This window comes from Leptomonas pyrrhocoris (assembly GCF_001293395.1).
Source record: "Leptomonas pyrrhocoris isolate H10 chromosome Unknown, whole genome shotgun sequence".
In the NCBI taxonomy this organism is placed as follows: Eukaryota; Euglenozoa; class Kinetoplastea; order Trypanosomatida; family Trypanosomatidae; genus Leptomonas; species Leptomonas pyrrhocoris.
This window is the reverse complement of record NW_015438376.1, coordinates 499,147-511,294: the sequence shown is the minus strand read 5'-3', so window position 1 is coordinate 511,294 and position 12,148 is coordinate 499,147. Positions and strand designations below refer to the sequence as shown.

The window sequence follows — 12,148 nt, the reverse complement described above, 5'->3', positions numbered from 1 at the left end:
CCCTCATTGAGATTTTCTCTCTTTTTTGCGCACCAGTCAATAAAAGCTGTAAGCAGTAAACGCAAAGAAAAATATTTAGTTCGCAATACAATGACGAGGCGAGAAAAGAAATAAGAGAAGAAATGAAACACAATACCAATACAAAGTCAAATGCTCGCCAAAGCAACAAAACAGGTGGTAGTATACAGAATTCTAGCCGCAAAAGTACCACGGCGCTTTCGGCACACACACACACACACAATGAAAACACGAAAAACACGTCAAGGGAAGCAATTGAAAAAAAGGAAAGACAAATATGATAAAGCTCTGTGCACAAAAAGAAGAAGAAGAAAGGTTGGAAAGAGAAAGAAAACACTCAAACGTCAAGCAGATGTTTCACCCTAGCCGATCCATGAGCTTTCCGACGTACTTTTGAATAGAAGGGTCTCCGCGAGCGATGGAGTCTTGCTGCAACCTTCGGATATCCTCCTTCACGTCAAGACTCAGAAATTTTCGCCTGAACATGTCGTACGTGCAAAACGAGTTGATCGTCAGGACAGCCACCTTCTTCGACGAGAGAGAGTCATCGTCGCGTAGCATCTTTAAAAGCCCCTCCACTACGTTGGAGGTTTCTAGAGTAGCAACAAGCTGATCGCCGTTTCGCACAAAATTACTCAGCGCGCCAGCAGCGTTTTGTCGGGTCTTCGCATCCCCGCATGCCAAAAGCTCTACCAGCGAAGGAATAGCAGGACCCAACAAACGGTAAAGATAGTCGCTGTGAAACGCCGCGTTACCAATCGCAAAGGCCGCAAGCTTCTGCGTCTGCGCGTCGCTGTCGCTGCAGCACTTTACTAAGCGCTCCACGATGTGATTCTTTTCGAGTGGTTGAAAAAAGAAATCCGAGTGTTTGCACATGTTCCCAATAAGCGTGCATGTCTTCCCGCGGAGGTCCTTCTCAGAGTGCTGGAGAAGCGCGGCGATGCAGTCGTACAGGTTTGCTTTGTGGATCGCTTCGTAGAACTCGGCGGACATGCGCGCCATCTGCGAGAGAACGATCAGACCGTCCGACATAAGCCCGGTTCCTGCCTTGTTGGGATCGAGAACACGCCGGATTCGCGAGGCCTCCACACCGCCACAATCTACAAAGGCTCTAATGAAGTCCACAGAGTTGGCGCACAGCTTGGCGATGATGGAGAAGGGACTGCCAAGAAAAACGCTCTCGGAAAAGTCCATTGCGTTCACGAGAAGCTCGACAACCTTCTCCTTGTACAACACCCTGCTTACATCGCTCGTCAGCTTCTCGTCCGCGGCGGTTGGGCTTGACGAAGAGCTGAAAGGACGCAAGGAGTCCGCCAGAATTTGAGAAACAATGGTCACGTGCGAGCTCACCCCGGTGGCACCTCCTCCGCGACAGGCAGGCCAGTTGAAGAGCTGTTTGAAATAATCCGTTTTGAGAGTGCGGCAGACAACGGCAAGCCAGCAGAGGCTTCCTGACTCGCCAGTGTAGGGCGGGATGACCTCCATGAGCAAACTCATCGATGCACTTTGCTCTTTCTGTTGCTGAAAAATCTGCTGGGCAGCGCGCAAAAGCGTTTGGACGCCATTGGGAGATAACTCTGTTCGTGCGTCGCTGTCGCGCAGCAACGTCATTACGAGGAGGGCTAAATTCTTTGTGTCGCTCTCTAAGAACCGGTGCTCTGATTTTCCGGGGAGTTTTGCGTACACCAGCGATTCTGGGTCCGAAAAACACAGAGATAGCATGTGCGCCACACCGTCAAGCAGGCCGTAGTCGGGGTAGCCGTAGCTGCTTCCCACCGCACGTGTCGGAACGGGGCGGTTGGGGGTTGCAGAGACAGCGTCCACGATGGAATAGATGCCGTCCAGAAGGGCATCATTGACGGTGAAAGACACGATGTCCTTCAGCTCACGATGGGCGAACGCGATGAGCAAAGCGGCGGCGGCGGCATACGTGAGAGAAGGTATCTTATTTCGGTGAGCATCGACCGCTGACACCTCGTAGTAGCATACTGCTTGAAGGGCCTGCGTGACCAGATGAAGTACCTTTTCGCGGTTAATGCGTTGCGGGGCAGCCAATTTTATGTGGGGGATTACGATGGACACCGTGTGGAAAACAAGAGCGGCATACTCGTACGATATCTTACCTTTCGATACGCTGTCGTGGTCGACGGAAGACAGCACCGCAGACCACATTTCAGGAAACGTCTGTAACTGCGTGACCGTCGGACCAAAGCTGTTCTCCCAACGAAAGCATTGGAAGACAATCTTGACGCAGATCTCGGCCTGAGAGTTGCTGTTGCTCCCAATTTCACCAACAATGTAGTCCAGCGCGTCGTGTGGCTTTTTGGTGAGTCTGTTGGCGACCTGTTGGCGGATGAACAAATCGATTTGCTGGTGTGAGTTTCTCTCTTCCAAAACCTCAATTCCGTCACGCTTTGGCCTCTGCGATGGAAAGGCGACCACATCGCCGTTTTCGGGGAACAGCAGCGCCTGCAGCAACTCCAGGGCCAGCTGCACAGTCGTGCGCGGCTGCTTTTGGGTGAAAAGCTTGAGCACACCTTCAAGCACTCCAAAGTCAAAGATACCAAGGAGGATAGTAGATTTTGTCAAATCCCCAGTAGCTGCATTGACCGCGCGCACAAGTTGCGCCAAAGTCGATCGCACTTCGGCTTCTCGTCCGGATTCCAAAGTGTGTGCTGTCTGAGTGTTGATAATTTCATCCTTTTGCGTCAATTGGTGCTTCGGCGCCGCCCAACTCGCGCCGCCGTGGAGTCGCAGACAGCCCAGTTTGTCCATACGCGTTTTCATTTTGGAGTCATGTCGCGTGATGACGTCCTGCCACGTTGCATCACTTTTCGTGAGTTGCACAAACGGGTGATTTAGCAGGTCAGGCCAGTTAAGACGCGACGACGCCGATTTTGTCAGCAGACCACTAAGAAAATTCTGGAACTCCGGGCTAATTGGATCGTCAGCCTTGCTATCGAATTTCACAGGCTCGCAGACAATCTTTTTAATCAATGCAAATAAATTATTCGTGTAGAAAGGCGGTCTGCCGTAGTACAACTCGTACAAAATGCATCCTAAAGACCACAAGTCAACACGGTTGTCATACGCACGCTCCTGCACGAGTTCTGGTGCCATATATAGCGGGGTCCCTTTGATGCTTGTCAGCACAATTGTGTTGTAACTCATGGAGCGTGCAAACCCAAAATCGGCAAGTTTGACGGCGCCATTCTGACCTATGAGAATGTTTTGAGGCTTCATATCACGGTGTATGATGCGGTTGGAATGCAGATAGTTGAGCGCCTGTATAAGCTGTTTTGCAATCTTTTGCACTTCTTTTGCCGGAAGCTGTTTGTCGTCTTCGAGGATATCGTACAGCTCGCCTTGCGCATACTCCATCACGACGACGAAGTCGGAATCGGTCTCGAAGGAGTCAAACAGCATGATAATATGTGGATGATTCAGTTTGGTGAGGATTTCAATTTCGCTACGGAGATTTTTCAGCTCTTTCTCGTTCTTTCCTTTCTTAACAATGAACTTCATTGCAACAATTTGGCCAGTCCCTTTAATGCGGGCTTTGTAGACTTTACCAAATGAGCCCTCTCCAATGGATTCTATGATTTGATAATCCTCCATTTTTAGCTACGTAATCTATGTTCGTCTGGTAGAGTGATAGCGTTCTCCTTTTCGCTTTTAGCACTAGTACGACAAAAGGAGAAAAGGAGAAGGAAACAAAGAGAGTTGGTACCAGTGAGAATGTTTGAAACGCAAAAAAGCCGATTGCAATGCAACACCAGTAAGATTAACGAGACACAAAAAATTCAACGTAATAGCACGTGACACACAGCTAACAAAGAATTTCTAAATGCTGCAACTCCTAAACAGGATTACATGTGTGTTAGCTTCTGTTTGTTCTTGCTCTGGTTTAATAGCGGTTTTTTTGATTTGAGAGCAAGCATTTTTGTTGTCACACCGTGCCTTTCGTGTTGCCTTCCGCGTTACACGCATTGACTGATAAAAGTTTTTGTGTTGCTCTTTTCTGCTTTACTTGGCGCAGTGATCTTATACTTAAACGATGAAGAATCGTCAAGGCGAGAAAACATACCGTGGTGCATACGCCTTTTCGAGTCCATTCCCAGAAAGCACTGTAAATAGTAAAGCGCTACAAGCTGTGTGCCCTGACAGTCAGAACACGACTGCAAAACTAACGCTCGAATGATAGTAAAGACGAAAAAGAAAGCTAGGAGGAAGTTAAAGAAAAGGGGGGATTGAAAAATATCGACGTTGTCAAAGAAAAGCCTAACTAGTAAAATAAAAACATGTGGTTCGATTCTACTGGCCATTTGCGCTGGCGCCAAACGCAAAACTTAACCATGGAAAAATGGAACGAAAAGGAAAAAGAAAAGAAGTACAAAACGTGAACAACAAAGAAGAGCCCGTTATTCCTGCGGCTCCTTCTCGTCGCTGCCCTCAGCGGCGGCGGCCTCTGCTTCGCGGGCAGCTTTGCGCTCCGCGCGCACCTTCGTCTGTTCCGCGTAAATCTCGTCAAATTCAGGTGTCTTGACAACCTTAATTTCGATCTGGTCGCACACACGGCTCTTCTTTTCCTCCGCGTTAAGTGGTCCGCGGAGCGTATAGATCTTTGTGATTTTCACCATTTTTTGATCACAAAGCATCTGCGCCACGATAACGGCGGAACTGATGGCCAGGTCCAGTGCAGTGATGGTGATTTCACCAGCGCCTTCGTGCAGGCGAAGCTTTGCCTGCTCCGCTGAGATGGTGTTGGCCTTCTGAAGACCCACACGCACAATGTTGCTCTGAACTTCGGTTGCCGTTGTCATTTTACAAAAATGTGAGAGTGTGTTATAATTAAAAAATGCTTTAATAGAGGTGAATATGAGCGGTACTAACTATAGAAATGTATGCGTTCATGAGCAGGACAAGCAGGCAGAGCGAACAAAAGAGAGTCTCTTACATTCCACAAAGTGTCATTTCTCATAAAACTCTTGTTCCCGGTGAGGCCATAAAAGAAAAGTAATTGTGGACAAACACACATCTAAGGCACTTCTACTCGTGCCGTCAAGTCGGGACAACCAGAACAGGAAAAAACGCTGTAACGACGCGAGGCCTCCGAAAATTCAAACGTCACTTTTTTTCTTTTTCCTAGAAAGTCATTTCCTCAACAGTAAACTTCAACTAAAAAGCTCTTTCATCTTGCGATGTTGCTCACGAGATCGTACATCGGATATCGAAGGACAACGTCTCACCTTTGAAGCGCTCAATATATGTATATATATATATATACTGTTTTTTTTTTTTTGAGTACACATCCGAAAACTGAAATGTTCAGTTGGCCTCTATTTTCAATACTTTGAGTTTTCCATTTCGTCACCGCCGGAACCTTAGCGCTCTGGCAACTAGTATTGAACGCCACAGTGGCAAACAAGAATCAGATTGTTGATGAAAAAAAAAGTCTATTTTTCCTTGGCTAACCACCCCACAACAACACCTTTCATGTGTGCTGGAGATTACCTTTTTCGACCGGTAACTTAAAAAAGAGTAGTTTTTGAAAAAAACAACAGCAAGGTGTTACGGGTATACTCGTTGTGCATTTCTGCAAATGATATCCTTTTTGGTATCGCAGGTGTGAGCAGTGTCACGTGGTGCAGCTGAGTTACTCGTCCTCACCGTCGGCCTCAGCCTTCGCCTTGGCCTCCTCACGCTCCTTTTGCTGTTGTTCGTAGATCTTATCGAAATCAGCAGACTTCACCAGGGTAATCTCAATCTTATCCGTGGTAGTCGAGCGCACATCGTCGAACTGGGCGCGCGCGGTCCGAATCTTCTTGACCTTCACAACACCCTGGTTCTTCAGGAGCTCCACGACGGAAACTGCATCAGCGATGGCAGTTCCGAGTGCAGAGATGGTAACTTCAGGGTAGCCTTCATGGAGGCGGTGCTTAGCGTAGTCGACGTAGCCAAACTTACGCTTATTGGAGCTGACGCGCACAATAGCGTTTTCGCTGTTCTCCGTCGACATTTTTGTTAAAGAGAGAGAGGTACTTGTTCAAATGGAAGTTAACGTTTTAGAAGTCAGAAGACAAACTGTGTATTTCGTGATTAAGAAGAACGTAGAGAAAGTGTTTCAGAGGAAGGAAAAGAGTAAACGCACAAGAAAGATGATGCAATTGTCGCTTGTAACACGTCACTAAATGCATTCATTCAAATGCAACGTGTGCGCTCCCATTAAAAAGATCAATCTACATTCACTAGACGACGTATAAAAGAAATTTTTAAACCCGAAGAAAACCTTGAAACGGCAACAGCGACTTCCGTTCAAGCAGTTCACTCTCTAGCTTAACCGGTTTTTCTTCGGTTTTAAAAAAGGAAGCACTCCTTACTCAATAGTTAGGCCTTTTTGCCTTTTACGCATCCGCAAATGCCACACACTCGGCAAAAACAGATATACCCACCCTCCACGACAACGGTGGCAGCAACAACGCTTAAAAGCAAAGACTCAGGTGCGCGACTTTCGCGTATTCCAGCCGATTCAGCCGTGTGTACGCCCATTAGTCCAAAGGACGCGGAAGCTCATTACGTATCTGCAAACTGTCCGTTGTACGCGACAACAGCTCAAGTAACGAAAACCGTGCTTGTTGGAGGAAAATCAAGAAATCACGCTGAAGGTCTGTTGATCGGTTTCAACTCGTCTTTCAGAAACCTCAAGACGCTTGTGAAAAGTGGCGTTTTTAAACCACCTACTCTTCACGCTCTACGAGAGCAACCGCATTTGCCCCTAACAGACTCGCGCGAAAAACGTGTCCAAATAAGCCCTACTCGTCGCCACCTTTCATTCCCCAAGCCCCCTCTTCCTCTTCACAATACACTCTCTGGCTCTCCCCCTCTCCTCGACCTCAAACCGAATACTCTTTCCAATTCCTCCGCTTTTGTTCCACCGCACTCGACTTGTTCTTCAGAAATCAAATAGCACCCCAAAAAGACTCCTGCAGCTCATTGCGACAGCGCCACTCACATTCAATCGCCTCCGCCGTTGCTCCGGAAACGAACCATCAGCAGCACCATTTAGCAGACACAAAGAAACCCTCTAAAACTGTAGAGACAAACCCGCCTGGAGTAAAAAGTGCTTTTTGACTCAGCGAACATCAATGCGAGGCTGTCACACCTAATCGGCGAACAAAGTGACTCCGTGGATGAGGAATACTCTCGAAAAAAACAAAAACGATTCTCTTTTACTTTTTAATTCGCATTATTCTTTTTGTTCGGGTCAAGCTAAATGGGCTTCTCTAAAAAGCTAACTTTTGGAAAAAATAAACTCTACTGAAAAAAAAAGAGTTCATTTCTTGCGAGAACTATTCCGTGCGAAGTCCAATGTCATTGAGCGCCTTGGTCGACCCGGGTCTTTTCTTCAGAGTGGCTAAGGCTGTCGTGTTGTCGATCTTAATACGAAGGCTCGACTCTGCGGGAATCCATCGCCGCAAGCATTCCACCGCCAGAACCACGGTGTCCGCTTCCAGCGTGTTTATGTGGCGCTACTCTGCTGCGGACCATGTTTCACCAACGCTCATGATTTCTTGGGGCTCGTCCCGCATCAACACCGCTCCCCAACCGGCTCCAGAGGCATCGGTGTAGAGGGTCATCAATGGCATTCTCGTTGCCATGGCCGGCGCTATCTCTCGTGGGCGGTTCTTCTGAGCCAGGTCGTACCACTATTTATGTTGTGCATGCCCCGTTGGGCGTGTGCAGGCCGGCTCCTTCACTGGAAAAGGTGTCCGGCTGAGCTGCGGCAGCCTTCGCATAATGAGCTTCAACGCCCAATAGAACTCTGTGGTGCCGATATGTAGGACTGACGAGCAGCGGAGGAGTTGTGCGTACATTCGCTCCAAGTCGCCGCACGCCACGCTTGGCGTCGGACCATCAATCTTCTGGATCGTGTGATCTGCCGCTCCCACTTTGTGAGCTGCGTGGTTGAAATATACCCTCTATGATGTCGGAGACTTCTCCTGTGTTACTCTCATTCGTGTAAAGAGAGAGTGGGAACTCTTGCGCGGTGGCCCACATCCTCCTGAATGCTATTTGGACTGCTTGACGCGTGCCTGCGTAGCGTATGTTGTCAATCTACACGTCGATTGAGGTCAGGGCTGGGTCGTTCACAGGGAACCCTTTGCCCACACACTTCGGATGACCTGCCACGGTGGACATGAGGATTTGCACGATTTCCGGTGAGGCCGAGTGTCCCATCAGAGGCTGCGTAAAGCACCACTGTGTACCGCCATTCGGATCTGCGAAGACGAAGCGTTGTTGCATTCTATCTGGGAGCTCGACCTGGAAGAAACTGGCCATCAGGTCGTGTACGCTGCCCATGTCGGCGTTTACTGCGTCGTGGTGTAGCGAAAGGTATTGGAGTGGCGCATCTGGTTGGTAGCCTTGTACGTCTGAATGGTCGTCGCTCTCTCTATCTCGGTCACCTGATGTAGCGCTTTTAGACGGCGTTGTGCTTGGTCCCCGTGACCGTAAACGGCGTAGTGCTTTTGGCAGTATGTTGCCTCTTGCCTCGACCCGCTGCTGTGTCGGAGTGCGTGCTGTGAACTCGTCGAAAGATTTTGACCATTTGTAGTTTGTTCACATCCTCCTCGGTAGGTGCTGAAGAGCTTTTCGGGATACTTGTTGTGGGGAGTGGTGACCCCTGGCGTTAGAAACTGGTGCCTGTTGTGTGCGTTGGGCGGTGTGCAAGGCAGTCTGCTCCAAGGAGGTGAAGAAGATCGTCCACACACCGGCGGATCTCTGGTCGAGTGCATCATCCAATCTTCTGAATGTTCAGAGGCGAAACTTCCACGACGTGCAGCGGATGTTGGAAGTCCTCTTCCATGATGGCTGCTTTCTTCAGTTTCCATGCGCCTCGACCGAGGTAGCTGCCTCGACCTGCGACGCTTTCTTTGTACTTCATTGCCGTGCAGAGACGATAGCATTCTTCTGCAAGCTGATAAAGCTGGTATTGATAATGATGTGCCGTGGCTGGCCGTGCGGGGTTGTCGCTGTCTATTCTTTCGCCAGTAGACAGGTTTCTTTTCTTGTGTTTGTCGGTGCTGCATCCAATAGGGATCTGCTATGCGTTTCGCGATGCCGAGAAGGTGGTCTTGGTCTTCTCCATCTCCATAACTCGCAAGAGTCGTGTTGCTTTTGGGTTCCGATCACTTTCGCTAACGGCACGTAGTCGGTGATGTAGCGAATCGTGTTCTCCAGAATTGTGGCTTTGCCGTCGTCCTGCTTTTCTAACAGAGGAGTGCTTTGCATGAGCTGATTCGGCACTGCGCAACGTGTGAAAACATTTAAAGCGCCTCGTTTGACTGAGTGCGCTTTCAGTGCTGGGTGTGGTTGTTTCAGCGCGCGGATAATCCGATCCGTGTTCATGGTTGTGAACCACGTCCGTGCTGAGCTTTCTCCCTTCCAGCTGCTGAGAATCTGAGTGACTCGTCCCATATCTCCAGTTAGGTGACATCATTGTAGCACATTCTGTGAAGGGAGGCGCGGGGGGAAAGCGGGGGGGGGGGGCGGCAGTAAGAGAGAGATGAGAATGAAACTTTAATGTGGCCTGCTCGAGGATTTAGGAGGAAAGAATCTCAGGTGGAATCTGGAGAGGCGGTTACGTTGGTTGCGGGAATGGAAACTGAAAAATGAAGGAGAACGCGGGCGAGTGCTCTTCTGAAGCGGCCTAATGTTTCCCTTTAAGAGAGTGGTGTTATCAGCTGCTCTTTGCCGAGGATGGGACGAGGAAAGGAAATGTGTTTCATCAAAGCTGCAGATTGAAGACACTTTTGCCGTAAAAAGTCGCCACGCGGGGTAGGATATAAGGAATGCGAGAGGGGAGTGAGAGGGAAGAGGAACAAGGGTCATTGCAAGTCATGGAAAGCGATACATTACGCTCGAACGACGGTGCTTTTTCATCTACCCCTACTTTTCCTTCCACCTGAACGAGCCCGCATCAGGGAACGGTTTTTGTCGTTGCTTCCTGTTGTCCCGTTGTCACTGGTGAAGAAGACTTTTTCCGTGCGTTACTTTTTGTTGCCCTGAACTGATACACATTCCGTTATTATTCGGGTCTGCGCCGCATTCGTTGTTTGTGGAACGGTCGTGTTTTACTGGCGGTAAATGACATCTCACACAAACACACAAGATATTCGCCTAGTTGACACAAAAAAAATAGTGTTGAAAGCTAGTATTCTCTTTCATTATTGCTGAGGAGACAGTTAAGTGAAGCTAATAAGCTGCAGCCAGGAGGAGAGAGAGTTGCTGTAGACCTCATATGAACAAATAGTGTGGTGCCTTCTCTTTCTGCAATGAGTCAACAGATGCCTGTGCCTTCTAAAAGCACAGCTCCTAAGGACGAACGTTGCTTTCGATACGATTGCTTTCTCCGTGTACTGCTTCTCTCCTCTTTTCACCGATTATTCTCTCTCTATAAAAAAACTGAAAAGCATTTTTCCTCTGCTATGTAAACGAAAAATTCAAGCAACGGAGCCGCTCTTTTTTTTTTTAGCGTACCAAAAGAGGAGAACCCCCTAAATACAAGGACGAAAGTGAGTTTGTTTCTACTTTTTCCATCTACGACTGCTTTTGTGTTTTCTTTTCGACGTGAGGAAACTGAGATCAATCCATAACGAAGTATTAGGGTTCTTGTGTTCATTGTCGATTTTTCCAGTCTGCAATTTGACTTTGAAGCTAACTGAACCGGAGACACACATACAGAAGAAAACAGGCGAGAGCAATGACAGACAATAATAATTCACCCAGTCAGCTTTCCCTCGACGGGAGCTGCAAAATGGTTCCCACTGGTAGTCAATTCGTTTGGTTGCGTCTGATGGAGGACAAAAAGTGGACCAGCGTCTACCAGCAGTGCATGCTGGATGTCTGGCGCTCACAAGACGCTCTTGACGGAAAGACGCAAGGAAATACCAAAATGCGAAAGCCCACTACAACTGTGGCTGGTGATTCGGCAGCGTCGGGTGAAATGTCAGTCAAGACCATCGGAGACATTGTGATAAAAAAGTGGTGTTGTACTCGAACCCATCAGGTATTAACACGAGTTTTTCTCACTGCTGAAAAATATGAAGCAAAGGCTAATGGTTTGCTCTTTACCAGTAAGGAAGAGGACGAATTCCGCCGAATCAAAGAAGAGCGATCCGCGTTGCTGGGGCAAATTTGCTGCCAGAAGCTGGAAGAGGCAGGCAGCAATCATTTGCGTGACTGGCTGAACCGACTTTGGGTTCTTTTTGTCGCCGGAATCGACAACGACCCAGCGGGACAACGTGCTTTGAGTTACGACGTACGAAAAACTGTGCATGATGCACAATTTACCAACGATGACGCCATCGTTCTTCAAGCGTCGCTCTTGCATTTTATTATTCCTTCGCTAAAATACGAGACATGCCAGGCTATTGCCGTAGTTGATTTTCGTACAGTTCCCTTGAAGGAAACGGTGGAACTTACAGGCTTTGAATCGTCACATCGACGCAGCACACCTCAGCAGCAACAATTTACGCGCGTTTTTATCAGTTTTGTAGGTTGCTTTCTGGACACGTTAACGGAGTCTGAGCTTGTAAAGGCGGCATCAGTGTTCAAACCAGCGATATGGGACGCACAACAGCGCATTCTGAAAAACCCCAAGCCTGTCTCTGGAAATAAGAAAAGAAGTGAAGACGCTTTTGTGCCCACAGGTGACGGTATTCACATTGATCACTTGGATAAACTTGGCAACCGAAAGGATACTCCAAAATACGCGTAGTTTAACGCAAACATTATTATTGCCTGCTACTATTTTTTATAGTACAATTTAATTTGTTTTCTAAAACAAAAAATGGGGTTTAATAAAACTCTCAACGCCGTGTCTGTGCTACTATTTTTTTTTTCTAAATGTGGACGCTGGCGTTCACCTAAACAGGGCATTGCTTGAAACTAATGAATTTTTTTTTCTGCGTTGGTGTCACAATTGAAAGCCACACTGTGAAACACCTTCTCCTACGGGTTCATAGAAAAAAAAAAATGCACTCAAGACTGTTTCGAAAAACTGTGATCATGTACTTTCTGGTTCTGAGCGACACAAAATGAATACTTCTTTTTTCTTCATGATGTCTTT

The 12,148-nt window shown here is 48.0% G+C and overlaps 5 protein-coding genes across 7 annotated transcripts; 1 reads left to right on the top strand and 4 right to left on the bottom strand.

The window, feature by feature from the left end:
• Nucleotides 1-375: 375 nt before the first annotated feature.
• ABB37_07829 (mitogen-activated protein kinase kinase 2 (MKK2)) lies at nt 376-3,636 on the bottom strand (the record flags this gene model as incomplete). Its single annotated transcript, XM_015806612.1, has 1 exon — nt 376-3,636. The coding sequence occupies one exon, from the start codon at nt 3,634-3,636 to the stop codon at nt 376-378; it is 3,261 nt and encodes a 1,086-aa protein (XP_015654976.1).
• An 803-nt stretch (nt 3,637-4,439) lies between these two features.
• ABB37_07828 (hypothetical protein) lies at nt 4,440-4,912 on the bottom strand (the record flags this gene model as incomplete). The annotated part of the gene is made up of 1 exon (XM_015806611.1): nt 4,440-4,912. The coding sequence occupies exon 1, from the start codon at nt 4,839-4,841 to the stop codon at nt 4,440-4,442; it is 402 nt and encodes a 133-aa protein (XP_015654975.1). The 5' UTR covers nt 4,842-4,912.
• Nucleotides 4,913-5,674: 762 nt separating this feature from the next.
• On the bottom strand, nt 5,675-6,104 carry ABB37_07827 (hypothetical protein; the record flags this gene model as incomplete). 2 transcript variants are annotated; one of them, XM_015806609.1, is made up of 1 exon in its annotated part: nt 5,675-6,104. In XM_015806609.1, the coding sequence occupies exon 1, from the start codon at nt 6,035-6,037 to the stop codon at nt 5,675-5,677; it is 363 nt and encodes a 120-aa protein (XP_015654973.1). In that variant the 5' UTR covers nt 6,038-6,104. The 2 variants fall into 2 exon arrangements, with proteins under 2 accessions (XP_015654973.1, XP_015654974.1); XM_015806610.1 differs by having other exon boundaries at nt 5,675-6,061.
• Nucleotides 6,105-8,387: 2,283 nt separating this feature from the next.
• On the bottom strand, nt 8,388-9,107 carry ABB37_07826 (hypothetical protein; the record flags this gene model as incomplete). Its single annotated transcript, XM_015806608.1, has 1 exon — nt 8,388-9,107. The coding sequence occupies one exon, from the start codon at nt 9,105-9,107 to the stop codon at nt 8,388-8,390; it is 720 nt and encodes a 239-aa protein (XP_015654972.1).
• A 1,382-nt stretch (nt 9,108-10,489) lies between these two features.
• On the top strand, nt 10,490-11,797 carry ABB37_07825 (hypothetical protein; the record flags this gene model as incomplete). 2 transcript variants are annotated; one of them, XM_015806607.1, is made up of 1 exon in its annotated part: nt 10,490-11,797. In XM_015806607.1, the coding sequence occupies exon 1, from the start codon at nt 10,781-10,783 to the stop codon at nt 11,795-11,797; it is 1,017 nt and encodes a 338-aa protein (XP_015654971.1). In that variant the 5' UTR covers nt 10,490-10,780. The 2 variants fall into 2 exon arrangements, with proteins under 2 accessions (XP_015654971.1, XP_015654970.1); XM_015806606.1 differs by having other exon boundaries at nt 10,525-11,797.
• Between the last annotated feature and the right edge of the window lie 351 nt (nt 11,798-12,148).